The 15,028-nt window shown below is 40.9% G+C and overlaps 1 protein-coding gene and 1 long non-coding RNA gene across 22 annotated transcripts in view; one reads left to right on the forward strand and one right to left on the reverse strand.

Moving 5' to 3' along the window:
• ATF1 (activating transcription factor 1) overlaps positions 1 to 15,028 on the forward strand; it is a 61,932-nt gene that overhangs the window by 40,152 nt on the left and 6,752 nt on the right. For all 17 annotated transcript variants that reach the window (XM_084955692.1, XM_084955702.1, XM_084955693.1 and 14 more), the window contains 3 exons: positions 5,608 to 5,738; positions 9,463 to 9,645; positions 9,731 to 9,890. In XM_084955692.1, the coding sequence (XP_084811818.1) occupies positions 5,608 to 5,738; positions 9,463 to 9,645; positions 9,731 to 9,890 (474 nt within the window). The remainder of the gene's footprint in view (positions 1 to 5,607; positions 5,739 to 9,462; positions 9,646 to 9,730; positions 9,891 to 15,028) is intronic.
• LOC146403179 (uncharacterized) overlaps positions 1 to 15,028 on the reverse strand; it is a 132,480-nt gene that overhangs the window by 39,316 nt on the left and 78,136 nt on the right. The window lies entirely within an intron of this gene.

A 15,028-nucleotide genomic window follows, 5' to 3' on the forward strand; every position in this document is an offset into this window, starting at 1 on the left:
GGCTAAAATTTTTACATTAAGTTTACCATAGACTTTTTAGAAAAGAACTAATGATTAATTTGGGTAGTTTAAAAACAAAATGGAAAAAGAAATACCAAGCAGAATATTTAAGATAAGAATATGGTGTATTGGAGTCCATATTGATTATCTCTGCACTTACCTTAGACTGTTAGAGGTATCACCAAAAGAATATAGATTAAAAAGTTTAATTTCCAAATAGTGCGGCTCTTGCCGCATGAAACAGTTAACTCTTGGATAAAATGCTTGTTTAATGAATTGTACATTTATAGGAAATAGAAATGTCTTATCACTCTCTTCAATAAATATAAAACCATGTACATACAAATTGAGCTGAAACCAGAATGGGAAGCAGAAGCAGGCATGAAAACCAAGGTACAACGCATTACTTTAGGTCTGTTGCAGTAAGGAACTATGAACCTGAATTTTTTTATTAAGCTGGAATCCCTACAGGAAGCTATAACATCTTAACCAAGTTAAGCTTTCTGAATTCCCTACAGGAAGCTATAACATCTTAACCAGGTTAAGCTTTCTGAATTACCAAATACAAATTCACAATCAGAAATCATCAAACATACAAGGAAATAAATCACCGTAAGTGAGAATCAGTAGAAACAATATGTAATCAATTCAATAAATGCAGAAAAAGTATTTTATTAAAATTCAGCATCCACTCATAAATTTTTAGCAAATAGTAAAAATGGGCTTTCTTAGCATACATAGACTTTGAGAACTGAACTATACATAGGACAAAACATAGCTCCAATTCCAAACTGGACCACTGCACGGTTCACACATAGGCCAAATCCGAACTGCAGTGCAGTCTTTGATGTTGGAACCACAAACCACAGAAGCCTGGTCAATTTGTAGCTAGGTGGCAACCACATAACCTGCTAAAATAAGAATATCAAAAATTCTCCTCAGGGAGTTCCCATTAGTGGCTCAGTGGTTAACAAATCCGACTAGGAACCATGAGGTTGCGGGTTCGATCCCTGGCCTCACTCAGTGGGTTAACGATCCAGCGTTGCTGTGAGCTGTGGTGTAGGTTGCAGATGCGGCTCGGATCCCGCATTGCTGTGGCTCTGGTGTAGGCCCGATTAGACCCCTAGCCTGGGAACCTCCATATGCGGTGGGTGCAGCCCTAGAAAAGGCAAAAAAAAAAAAAAATTCTCCTCAGGATTTAAAGAAGAGTCTAATATATTGAAAATGTCCAAAATTACTTCACATACAAAGAACTTGGAAGAATCTCAACTTTAAGGGAAAAGACTATGAGCAAATGTCATCCCCTGGGTGACCTGGATATTGGAATTATATGACAAAGTCTTTAAAGGAGTTATTACTGAAATGTTCTAACTAACAAGTAAGGGTGAATTCCCTTGAAATGAATGGAAAGTTAGGAACTCTCAACAGAAAAAAAGAAGTTATAATGAGAACCAAATAGAAATTTTAGGGCTGAAAAATACAGTAATAGAAATAAAAACCTCACCAGAAGGATTTGGTAGAACAAAGATAGGGGAAGTTCCCTTTGTGGCTCATTGGTAATGAGCCCAACAAGTATCCACAAGGATGCAGGTTTGATCACTGACCTCGCTCAGTGGGTTAAGGATCTGGCCAGAGTTGCCATGAGCTGTGGTATAGGTTGCAGACTCGGCTCAGATCCCGAGTTGCTGTGGCCGTGGCATAGGCCAGCAGCTGTAGCTCCGATTGACCCCTAGCCTGGGAACCTCCATTCCACAACTGCAGCCCTAAAAAAAAAAAAAAGAACAGCGATAAGAAGTTAGTCAACTTCCAAGATAGTTCAGTGGAGATTATCCAATCTGAAGAACAGAAATTGGGAAAATTAATTCTGAGGGGCTTGCGAGACAATACCAAAAAATCTTAACATATGTGACATTCAAGTCATAGGTTGAGGAAAAACTATGTTGCAGAAAAAAAACACTTGAAGAAATAATGGCTGAAATGTCCCCAAATTTGGTGAAACCTACAGATTCAAGCTCAGCCAAGCTTAAGCAGGATAAACATGAAGGCATCTCTGCCCAGAAATATCATAATCCAGCTGCTGAAAACTAAAGACAAAAATCTCATGAGCAGCCAGAGTACTTATAAGGGAATAATGTGAATTATTACAGATTTCTCCCCAAAACTATGGAGGCTAGAGGGAGTTCCTGTTGTGGCTCAGTGGAAACGAATCTATCATCCATGAGGATGCAGGTTTGATCCCTGGCCTTGTCCAGTGGGTTATTAAGGATCCATTGTTTCAGTGAGCTGTGGTGTAAGTCGCAGACACGGCACGGATCTAGCGTTGCTGTGGCTGTGGCGTAGGCTGGCAACTACAGCTCCAATTGGACCCTTAGCCTGGGGGCCTCCATGCGCTGTGGGTGTGGCCCTAAAAAGTGAACAAACAAACTATGGCGGCTAGAAGGAAACTAAAATAGCAGTTTTTTTATTTTTTATTTTTTTTTTTTTAGCCCATAGCTAGCATTATGTTTAATGGTGAAAGACTGAAAGTTTTCCCTCCTAAGATCGGGCACAAGGCAAGGCTGTGGATGCCTGCTCTCACTACTTCTACCTAGTTTACTCAGGCAGTTAGGCAAGAAAATGAAGTAAAAGGTATCCATATTGGAAAGGAAGAAAAACATTTTGCAGATGATAATGATCTCATATAGAAGATACCGAAGAATCCACCTGTGGACCATGTCATTTATTCTGAGGTAGGGAGCCACTAAAGATGAGTGACTTCACTGACTTTTTTTTTTTTTTTTTTTTGCTATTTCTTTGGCTGCTCCTGCAGCATATGGAGGTTCCCAGGCTAGGGGTCGAATCGGAGCTGTAGCTGCTGGCATACACCAGAGCCACAGCAACGTGGGATCCAAGCCGCGTCTGCGACCTACACCACAGCTCACGGCAACGCCGGATCGTTAACCCACTGAGCAAGGGCAGGGACCGAACCGGCAACCTCATGGTTCCTAGTTGGATTCATTAACCACTGCGCCACGACGGGAACTCCTTGACTGACATTTTAAAAAGATGACTGGTTGTCGTGTGGGTTATGGACTGTTGCAAAGGAAGGGTAGGCTAAAGGAGGATCAGGTAGAGGCTGTTGTGACTGTCCGGTGAAGGGGTGGTGGTAGCATGGACTGGGGTGCAGCAGTGGAGGTGATGAGGGTGGGTAAGATTCTGGATATATGGTTAAGAGAGACAGTGAGGTCTACTTATGAACTGGATAAGGGTTGTGAGAATGAGAGGATGACTCCAAAATTTTTGGAGAAATAGTTGACAGTGAGTAAGACTGCCAGGGATGGAAGGATATTTGATGTTACATTTGGGTGTATTAAGTTAGAGGTGCCTATTGAACGGAAGTATTCAATACACAATTGGATATAGGAGTTTGGAGTTGAGGAGAGCAGCTGAGGCATATCATTTGAGGGATCATCAGTATACACAAGGCATTCAAACCCATGGGACAGATGAGCTCATCAGGAAGAAATAGATGAAGAGAAGTCCAAAAGACTGCTGTCTAAGGTTCTCCAAGGTTGAATCAGGAAGGAGGATAAGAAAGAATACCAGACAATGGTAAATAATAATAATAATAATTATATCTCTAAATGCTGTGTAGTAAAAATAAACTTAGATATAGGAATGAAAAACAATTTAGATAATGGTACTCTTCGAGGGAGGAAAAGAATAGGGAAAAGAATTGGCGGTGACATTTTGGTGTATCTGTACTTAATTCCTATTAGAAATAAGATAACCTGTATTAAATATTAGCATCTCTTGGTTCTTGGTATATGGTAATAGGTGTTTTATTGTCTGTACTTCTTTTTATTCCCAAAATGTTTCATAACTTAAAATTGAAGAAGAAATGGGCACAGCATTCCAGTCTCAGGCGAGGCTGGCTGCATAAGACCATGCAGGGAGCTTGTTAAATGGATTCTGGAGCTCTGTCCTGACCCACTCACTCAACCTGTAGGGGTTTCAGATGGGAATCTGGGTTCAGTAAACCTCTCCAGATGATTCTGGTATGTTAGCCGGTTTACACCAGTTCTACAGATGGCTGCCACCTCCCTTGTTTTCTGTGTGCAACTTCTGAGGTGCATTCTACACTTGCGTTAGCGATGGGTGGGAAGACTGTCCAGAGTAAGGCGACCACGCTGAAGAATGATCTTCAACATGTATTAGAAGAACAGCTGAAGGATCTAAAATTTTTTGGCTTCTAGTAAAGAAGGCCTGTGGCAGTTATCAAATACTGCAAAAATTTTTTTGGACATGGATATAGAATTAGGGTTAGGTTTAACTTTCTCTAGCTCTCTAGTGGAATGAGATTTGAGTCTAAATAAGGAACAACTCTAACCATCAAATAACTGCATACTTTGCTTTTTGGAAGCTGTGGATGCCTTATTCCTGGAAGTTAAGACTGTTAGGAATGTTAGGGGATTCCTGCATGGGCTGGAAGGCTAGGATAGAGAACATGAAAGATCTCTTTTAATGCTAAAGGATTTTTTCCCTTTGTGATTCTTTTTTTTTTTTTTTTTTTTTTTTTTGTCTTTTGTCTTTTTGTCTTTTGTTGTTGTTGTTGTTGTTGCTATTTCTTGGGCCGCTCCCGCGGCATATGGAGGTTCCCAGGCTAGGGGTCGAATTGGAGCTGTAGCCACCGGCCTACGCCAGAGCCACAGCAACGCGGGATCCGAGCTGCGTCTGCAACCTACACCACAGCTCACGGCAACGCCGGATCGTTAACCCCCTGAGCAAGGCCAGGGACCGAACCCGCAACCTCATGGTTCCTAGTCGGATTCGTTAACCACTGCGCCACGACGGGAACTCCTGTGATTCTTTTTTTGTTGTTTTCACACAGGTATTCCAGGTTTTCTACAGTAAACATTGAAGTTTGTGTTTTTTTTTTTTTTGCCATCAAATTCTTGCATAAACTTTTTTTTTCTTTTTCTTTTTTCCCCCCAGAAACAAATAATGCTCCCTCCATCCCCAACTGTGTTTCGAAAAACCTTTCTTTTCAGCAAGGAATCTTTTTCTATCCCTTTATTCTTGCCATGACCTCCTTTTTACCAAGTCTGAGGGATACCTGTGGAATCAAACTTACTTCTTACTAAAATAAGCAGTTTTACTTATCACTGATACAGCATTTTTATAGTAGTATTTCTAATCTCCCTTTTCTTTCTGAGAACTGTGAATTTCTCTTCCAACTATAGATTTGGAGGTTGGAAAAGTAAATCTGATCTTTTAAAATGAAGGTGACTGACACTGTTTAGAAAATGAATAGTACACCTTGTTAATTAATGAAATACCTCACAATGGAGCCATCTCTTCTGTAGGGGAAAGAAACATTTTATACCTCTGCAAGGGCCTTGTGTATTGAAAGGCACTCTGGATGGGTATTTGTCTCTTCATAAACTAAAATATAACCAGCCTGTTAAAGTCTCAGTTTGTGTTTAAAACAGTACATGCTAAACAAAGACTTCCTTGACACAACAGATTACTGTACTTTTAAATTGAGCTTGAAAAAGGTTTAGCAGTTTCTTTTTGTAAAGCTGTCCACATTACCAGCATTAATAATAAGAGTCCTATTTTTCACAGAAAAATTTTGAAAGACCTATCTTCTGAAGATACACGGGGCAGAAAAGGAGACGGAGAAAACCCTGGAGTTTCTGCTGTCACTTCTATGTCTGTTCCAACTCCGATTTATCAGACTAGCTCCGGACAGTACAGTATGTATAGGAATAAATTTACTGCATGATAGACATATAAAAATTGACCTTTCCATGTAAAGAAGTGGTGTGTAGACTATCATACTTCAATAGTGGTGATTATTAAAGGATAACATTTTGAGCCAGAAATAATGCATAGTTCTCCTTCAGCATTACCTCAGTCCTTGAAACAACTTCGCGAGGTGGGCAGTTACCAATTTACAAGGGAACTGAGGTTTAGAGAGAGAATGGTACACAGCTTATAAATGGCATACTTATTTAGGGGTATAGGTCTATGAGTTGTTGGGTTTTTTTTTTTTTTTTTTTTTTTTTTTCTTCTTCTTTTTAGGGCCGCACCTGCAGCATATGGAGGTTCCCAGGTTAGGGGTCCAATCGGAGCTGTAGCCGCTGGCCTACACCACAGCCACAGCAACTCAGGATCTGAGTCATGTCTGCGACCTACACCACAACTCACTATACCACAGCTCACGGCAACGCCGGTTTCTTAACCCACTGAGCAAGGCCAGGGATTGAACCCACAACCTCATGGTTCCTAGTCAGATTCATTTCCACTGCACCATGACGGGAACTCCTAAGTCTATGAGTTTTGACAAATGCATGGACTCATCTACCTATCCCCACAATCAAGACGTAATTCCATCACCCCAAGAAATTCACTTGTGCTGTCCACTTAAAGATCATCTCCCTCCACTCGTACCCCTGTTCTCCAGGTCTCATTGGCTCTTGCCACAAAATCCATGTCCCATCTAACTACTTCTCACCATCTCCAACTGTCATCTCCACCGCCCTGCTTTACACGGTCATCTGAATTGCCACAGTAGGCATCCGATGGGCTGTCTTGCTGCTGTTCCAGGACGCCAAAGCAATTTATTTAAAATGTCAATCAGATAACATACCACTCTTATTCTCAGTCTTCCAACAACTTTGTCACATTTAGAATAAGTCCTATTACATTCAGGATTTGGCTTTGCCTACGACTCTTATCATATCTCCTGTCGCTTGATGGCACTCTGACCTCATGGACTTTGCTGCTGTTCGTTGGACACATGAAGCTTGTTTCTGTCTCAGAATCATCGGGAGGTGTCATCCCTTCTATCTGCACGTTCGTCACCCCGATCCTCTCACATCCTGCTGACATCCTCACTCCTGCTTAAGTGCTGCATCTTGAGAAAAAGCACTCTTTTTAAAATACACTACTTCACCCTTTAGTCTACTTTCTCATGTACTTAAACAAAAAATTTTTTTATGGCCACACCTGCAGCATATGGAAGTTCTCAGGCTAGGGACTGAATCTGAGCTGCAGCAGCCACGTGTACTGCAGTTACGGCAATGTCGGATCTTTTAAGCCACTGCACTGGGCTGGGAATCAAACTCACACCTCTGCAGCCACCTGAGCCGCTGCAGTCAGAGTCTTAACCCAGTGCACCACAGTGGTAACTCCTCTTATTTACTTTTTTAATTACATGTAAGTTCTACAAAAAATATATTAGTTTAATTATATAATATATATAATTATAGATTAGCTTATTTATGACCTGTTCTCAAGGAATGTAAATTCCTTGAGGGAGAGAACTTTGCCTTGTTCACAGCTATAACCTTGCCATATAGGGCCTGGCACACAGTAGGTGTTCAGTAATGTGTGTTACGAATACATGACTTTAAGAATATACAGAGAGGAGTTCCCTGGTGGCTCAGAGGGTTAAGGGCCTGATATTGTCACTGCTTTGGCTCAGGCTGCTGCTGTGGTGTGGATTCCATACCTGGCTTGGGAACTTCCACATGCTGTAAGTGTGGATGAAGCAGAGTAAAAAAGAAAGAAAGAAATATGTATAGAATATCTCAGTAATACATAAGAAACTGGGAATGGTGGTTACAAGGAAGGAAACTTAAGAGCAGAATCAGAGGCAGCTGGGAGGTTCACTTTCATTTTAAACAAAACTGAAAATTTTTTTAACCATATACATGTATTGTTTAAAAAATTTTTTAAGGCAGCGTATTAATTAAAAGTTATGATAAATAGTAAATGGTTTATTATTCTAAAACCATTAAAAATTAGACTTAGGAAAACTACATAGAAACTTAGGCTAATATTTCATATGTTACAATTGAAGTAAATACCTCAGAAGTAGTATTTAAGGCAGCATGAGCCAGTAGATCTTCCTTGATGATGGAAATAAATGTTCTGTATTTGCATTGCCCAGTACAGTAGCTGCTAAACTATGTGTGGCTACCGAGCACATGAAATGTGGCTTTTGAAACTAAAGAACTGAATTTTTAAATTATTTATTTGGGCCACACCTGCAGCACAAGGAAGTTCCCCAGCCAGGGATCAAATCCGAGCTGCTGCAGTGACATTGCTGGGTCCTTAACCCGCTGTGCCACAAGAGAACTCCCAATAGTAAAGTTTTTGTTTGTTTGTTTTTGGCTATGCCCACAGCATGCAGAAGTTCCTAGGCGAGGGAAGGAACCCGTGCCACAGCAGTGACCTGGGCTGCTGCAGTGACAGTGTTTCATCATGCTTTGTGGGTGTTTCATTTAAAGTTTGAGGGGAAAGTATTAATGTGTAGAATTCAGTGAAAAATGCTTATGGGGAGCTTAGTAGTGTGATCTCTATCATGGCTTGCTTTCTTTTCTTTTTTTTGGTCTTTTTAGGGCCACACCCAAGACACATGCAAGTTCCCAGGTAGGGGTCCAGTCGGACCTGCAGCTGCTGGCCTATGCCACAGTTTCAGCAACATGGGATATGAGCCATGTCTGCATCCTACACCACAGCTCAGGACAGCACCAGATCCCTGACCCACTGAGTAAGGCAGGGATCGAACCCACAACCTCATGGATACTAGTCAGATTCGTTTCCACTGTGCCACAATGGGAACTTCTGTCATGGCTTTCTGATGACTTTATTGGTGATTTTCACTAGAGGGTGACTGAATGATTACACTTCATACTTAAGTGTTTACAGTGTTCAGCACTGGAAAGTAGAGCTAAGAAAGAGTATGAAGATTCATTTTTTCATTATGTATCCTTTTATCCTTTGTGAATTTTTTCAATAGACACACTTATCTATTCAAAAGTATTTTAGTATTGTGTATTTTAGTATTTAGTATTGTGGCTTAGCTGTTCAAGAACCCAACTAGTATCCACGAGGACAGGGGTTTGATCCCTGTCCTCGATCAGTGGGTTAAGGATCCGGTGTTGCCACAAGCTGCGGCAGAGGTCGCAGATGCAGCAGATCTGGCATGGCTGTGCCTATGGTGTAGGCCTGCAGCTGCAGCTCTGATTCTGCCCCTGGCCTGAGAACTTCCATATGCCACAGGTGCAGTCCTAAAAAGAAAAAAAAAATTCAAACTGTGTTAACATATTCTTCTACTTATTCCTTTAAAAGTTTGTGATTGGTGGTGCTCTCTTCTCATGCCCCAGAACTGCTATGACAGTATGAGCAGTTAGCGTGGAATGCTCCATTGAGCCCCACATGTGTTTTGACCTATCAGTTATATTGTATAGTGTGAGACTAGATTTAAGATTAGTGTATCTGATATATAAAATTTTATGGAGAAATGCCATCTACTTCTTTTAAATAGAGCTCACCTCAAAGGAGTCAACAGTTATCCAAGTGGAATTGCATTTAAACCTACTTTAATAAATTGCATTTTTTCCCCACCAATCCTTTGTAATTAATGTGTTATTTAGCCTTACATTAACTATATTCTTTCTCTGATTAAAGTTGCCATTGCCCCAAATGGAGCCTTACAGCTGGCCAGTCCAGGCACAGATGGAGTACAGGGACTCCAGACATTAACCATGACAAATTCAGGCAGTACTCAGCAAGGTACAACAATTCTCCAGTATGCACAGACCTCTGATGGACAGCAAATACTTGTGCCCAGCAACCAAGTGGTTGTACAAAGTAAGTATGCTTAAGTATCTACGGAAAGCCTCCAAGACTGCTTTCAAAGACACTTATGAATTAACTCATTCTTGTGACCCCACAGCTGCATCAGGAGATATGCAGACATATCAGATCCGTACCACGCCTTCAGCTACTTCCCTGCCACAGACCGTGGTGATGACATCTCCTGTGACCCTCACATCTCAGTCAACGAAGACAGATGACCCCCAATTGAAAAGAGAAATAAGGTTGATGAAAAACAGGTAGGTAGTAAAATTATACTGTCAGAATGGGTTATGTTTTAAAATTTCAAAACGTAACCAGATGTTAACTGGTTAGAAATAAGGAGAGGGTTTACATCAGCTTCATTTTATTTATTTGTTTTTTGTCTTCTTAGGACTGCACCTGCGGCATATGGAGGTTCCCAAGCTAGGGGTCTAATTGGAGCTGTAGACACTGTCCTATGCCACAGCCACAGCAACGCCAGATCCAAGCCACGTCTGCAACCTACACCACAGCTCATGGCAACACCGATCCTTAACCCACTGAGCAAGGCCAGGGATTGAACCCGCAACCTCATGGTTCCTAGTCAGATTGGTTTCCACTGCGCCACAATAGGAACTCCATATCAGCTTTAACTGAGCGTTTCTAGTTCATTTCCATTGGATCAGTGAGTCCCTTTACATTGTCTCTTTATTTAACACATGATCTAGGAAGTTCTCTTGTGGCACAGCAGGTTAAGGATCTGGTGGTGTCATTGCTGTGACTTGGGTTGCTGCAGCACTGGTTCAGTCCCTGGCCCAGGAAATCCCTCATGCCATGGCCATGCCCAAAGAAAAAATTACATGACCTAGAGGTCTTCCTTTTCTTTTTTTAACTGTTATTTCCCCAATATAATTTTTTCTACTGTACCGCACAGTGACCCAGTTACACGTACATGTACACATTTTATTTTCTCACATTATCATGCTCCATCATAAGTGACTAGACATAGTTCCCAGTGCTTTAGAGCAGGATCTCATTGCTAATCCATTCCAAAGGCAGTAGTCTGCATCTATTAACCCCAAACCCCTAGTCCCTCCTACTCCCTCACCTCCCTCTTGGCAACCACAAGTCTGTTCTCCATGTCCATGATTTTCTTTTCTGTGGAAAGGTTCATTTGTGCCATATATTAGACTCCAGATATAAGTGGTATCATATGGTATTTGTCATTCTCTTTCTGATTTCACTCAGTATGAGAGTCTCTAGTTCCATCTATGTTGCTACAAATGGCATTATTTAGTTCTTTTTATGGCTGAGTAGTATTCCATTGTGTATACATACCACATCTCCTAATCCAATCAGCTGTCAGTGGACATTTGGGTTGTTTCCATATCTTGGCTGTTGTGAATAGTGCTGCAATGAACATGAGGATGCATGTGTCTTTTAAGGAAAGTTTTGTCCAGATATATGCCCAAGAGTGGGATTGCTGGGGCATATGGTAGTTCTATGAATAGATTTCTAAGGTACCGCCATACTGTTCTCCATAGTGGTTGTACCAGCTTACATTCCCACCAACAGTGCAGGAGGGTTCCCTTTTCTCCACACCCCCTCCAGCATTTGTTATTGGTGGACTTATTAATGATGGCCATTCTGACTGGTGTGAGGTGGTCTCTCATGCTAGTTTTGATTTGCATTTCTCTAATAATCAGGGATGTTGAGCATTTTTTCATGTGCTTGTTGGCCATCTCTAGATCTTCCTTGGAGAAATGTCCATTCAGGTCTTTTGCCCATTTTTCCATTGGATTGTTGACTTATATTCTAGAGATTAAGCCCTTGGCAGTTGTATCATTTGAAACTATTTTCTCCTATTCTATAGGTTGTCTTTTTGTTTTCTTTTTGGTTTCCTTTGCTGTGCAAAAGCTTTTCAGTTTGATTAGGTTCCATTGGTTTATGTTTGCTTTTATTTCTGTTGCTTTGGGAGACTGACTTGAGAAAATATTAAGGTTGATGTCAGAGATTGTTTTGCCTATGTTCTCTTCCAGGAGTTTGATGGTATCTTGTCTTATATTTAAGTCTTTAAGCCATTTTGAGTTTATTTTTGTGCATGGTGTGAGCATGTGTTCCACTTTCATTGATTTATATGTGGCTGTCCAGTTTTCCCAGCACCACTTGCTGAAAAGACTGTATTTTTCCCATTTTATATTCTGCCTTGTTGTAGATTAATTGATCCTAGGTGTCTGGGTTTATTTCTGGGTTCTCTATTCTGTTCCATTGGTCTATATGTCTGTTTTGGTACCATTACCACACTGTCTTGATGACTGTGGCTTTGTAATATTGCCTGAAGTCTGGGAGAGTTATGCCACCTGCTTGGTTTTTTTTTTTTTTTTTTTCGTCTTTTTGCTATTTCTTTGGGCCGCTCCCGCGGCATATGGAGGTTCCCAGGCTAGGGGTTGAATCGGAGCTGTAGCCCCCGGCCTACGCCAGAGCCACAGCAACGCGGGATCTGAGCCGCATCTGCAGCCTACACCACAGCTCACGGCAACGCCAGATCGTTAACCCATTGAGCAAGGGCAGGGACTGAACCCGCAACCTCATGGTTCCTAGTCGGATTTGTTAACCACTGTGCCACGATGGGAACTCCGTCCAGCTTGGTTTTTGTTCCTCAGGATTGCTTTGGCAATTCTGGGTTTTCTGTGGTTCCATATAAACTTTTGGATTGTTTGTTTTAGTTCTGTAAGAAATGTCATGAGTAATTTGATAGGGATTGCATTGAATCTGTAGATTGCTTTGGGTAGTATGGCCACTTTTACAATATTAATTTTTCCAACCCAGGAGCATGGACTATCTTTCCATTTCTTTACATCTTCTTTAATTTCCTTGATTATTGTTTTATAGTTCTTGGCATGTAAGTCCTTTACCTCCTTGGTCAGGTGTATTCCTAGGTATTTGAGTTTTTGTGGTGCAATTTTATTTTTTATTTTTTCCACTTTTTTATTACTCAAATGAATTTATCACATCTGTAGTTGTATAATGATCATAACAATCTGATTTCACAGGATTTCCATCCCACAGCCCAGGTACATCTCCCCACCCCGCAAACTGTCTCCTCCAGAGTTTTTCAATGTCTGTGAGTCAGCATCTGTTCTGCAAAGAAGTTCTGTCTGTCCTTTTTTCAGATTCCTCATGTCAGTGAAAGCATTTGATGTTGGTGTGTCATTGTATGGCTGACTTCACTTAGCACGATAGTTTCTAGGTCCATCCGTCTTGCAAAAAATGCTGGTATTTCATTCTTTTTGATGGCTGAGTCATATTTCATTGTGTATATGTACCACATCTTCTGGATCCACTCCTCTGTCGATGGACATTTAGGTTGTTTCCATGTCTTGGCTATTGCAAATAGTGCTGCAATGAACATCGGAGTAATGTGTCTTTGCGAGTCGTGGTTTTCTCTGGGTAGATGCCCAGGAGTGGGATTGCTGGATCAAATGGTAGTTCTATGTTTAGTTTTCTGAGGAATCTCCATACTGCTTTCCACAGTGGTTGCACCAATTTACAATCCCACCAACAGGGTACTAGGGTTCCTTTTTCTCCACACCCTCTCCAGCCCTTATTGTTTGTAGACTTTTGGATGATGGCCATTCTGGCTGGTGTAAGGTGGGACGTCAGAGTGGTTTTGATTTGCATCTCTCTAATAATGAGTGACGCTGAACATCTTTTCATGTGTTTCTTGGCCATCTGTATGTCTTCTTTGGAGAACTGTCTGTTTAGATCTTCTGCCCATTTTTTTTGATAGGCTTGTTTTTTTGGTATGGAGCTGCAGAAGTTGTTTATAAATTTTGGAGATTAATCCCTTGTCAGTCGATTCACTTACAAAGATTTTCTCCCATTGTGTGGGTTGTCTTTTTGTGTTGTTTAGGGTTTCCTTTGCTGTGCAGAAACTTTAAGTTTGATTAGATCCCCTTTGTTTATTTTTCTTTTTATTGTCAATACTCTGTTAGGTGGATCTGAGAAGATGTTGCTGTCGTTTATGTCAGAGAATGTTTGGCCTATGTTTTCCTCTAGGAGTTTGATAGTGTCTGGTCTTATATCTAGGTCTTTAATCCATTTGGAATTTATTTTTGTGTATGGTGTTAGGGAGTGTTCTAATTTCATTCTTTTCCATGTGGCTGTCCAGTTTTCCCAGCATGTGGTACAATTTAAAAAGGTGTTGTATTTTTATATTCCTTTTCTAATATTTCATTGTTAGGATACAGAAATGTGACTGATTTCTGAATGTTATATATATAACATATATCCTGCTGAATTTGTTGATCAGTTCAAGTAATTTTTGGGTTGAGTCCTTAGAGTTTTCTGTATATAGTATCATGTCATCAGCATACAGTGACAATTTTACCTCTTCTCTTCCTATTTGGATGCCTTTTATTTCTTTTGTCTGATTGCTGTGGCTAGGGCTTCCAGTACTACGTTGAATAACAGTGGCGAGGGTGGGCATCCTTATCTTGTTCCCGATTTCAGTGGGAAGGCTTTCAGCTTTTCTCCATTGAGTATTATATTTGCTGTGGGTTTGTCATAAATGGCTTTTATTATGTTAAGGTATGTTCCCTCTATACCCACTTTGGCAAGAGTTTGGATCAGGAATGGATGTTGGACTTTGTCAAATGCTTTCTCTGCATCTACTGAGATGATCATATGGTTTTTTTGACTTTTGTTTTGTTAATGTGGTGTATGATGTTGATTGATTTGCGTATTTCGAACCATCCTTGTGTACCTGGGATGAATCCCACCTGGTCGAGGTGTATGATCTTTTTTATATGTTGTTGGATTCAGTTTACTAAAATTTTGTTGAGAATTTTTTGCATCTATATTCATCAAAGATACTGGCCTATTGTTTTCTTTTTTGGTGGTATCTTTGTCTGGTTTTGAAATTATGGTGATGGTGGCATCATAGAATGGGAGTGTTCCTTCTTCAACCTTTTGAAAAAGTTTAAGGAGGATTGGTATAAGTTCCTCTTTGTGTGTTTGGTGGAATTCACCTGTGAAGCCATCTGGTGGTCTTCCATTTTTATTGCATTCTTTGAATAGCACTGTGAAGCAAACTTTTTTTGGGGGGTCTTTTTTTTAGGGCCGCATCTGCGGCATATGGAGGTTCCCAGGCTAGGGCTCGAATAAGAGCTGTAGCTGCTGGCCTATGCCACAGCTACAGCAGTGCAGGATCCATGATCTGAGCCGTGTCTGCGACCTACCCCACAGCTCAGGCAACACTAGATCCATAACCCACTGAGCAGGCCAGGGACCAAATCTCTGTTCTCACGGATACTAGTCAGGTTTGTTAACCACTGAGCCATGACGGGAACTCCTGTGAAGCAAAACTTTTCAAACAATATATTTTGTTCTTGTTGGGCTGACAAAAAGTTAAGTC

Source organism: Sus scrofa, chromosome 5, assembly GCF_054392235.1.
Source record: "Sus scrofa isolate SSC_HxYL_T2T_F1_AM1 chromosome 5, Sscrofa_HxYL_maternal_Yorkshire_Landrace_v2.0, whole genome shotgun sequence".
NCBI lineage: Eukaryota > Metazoa > Chordata > Mammalia > Artiodactyla > Suidae > Sus > Sus scrofa.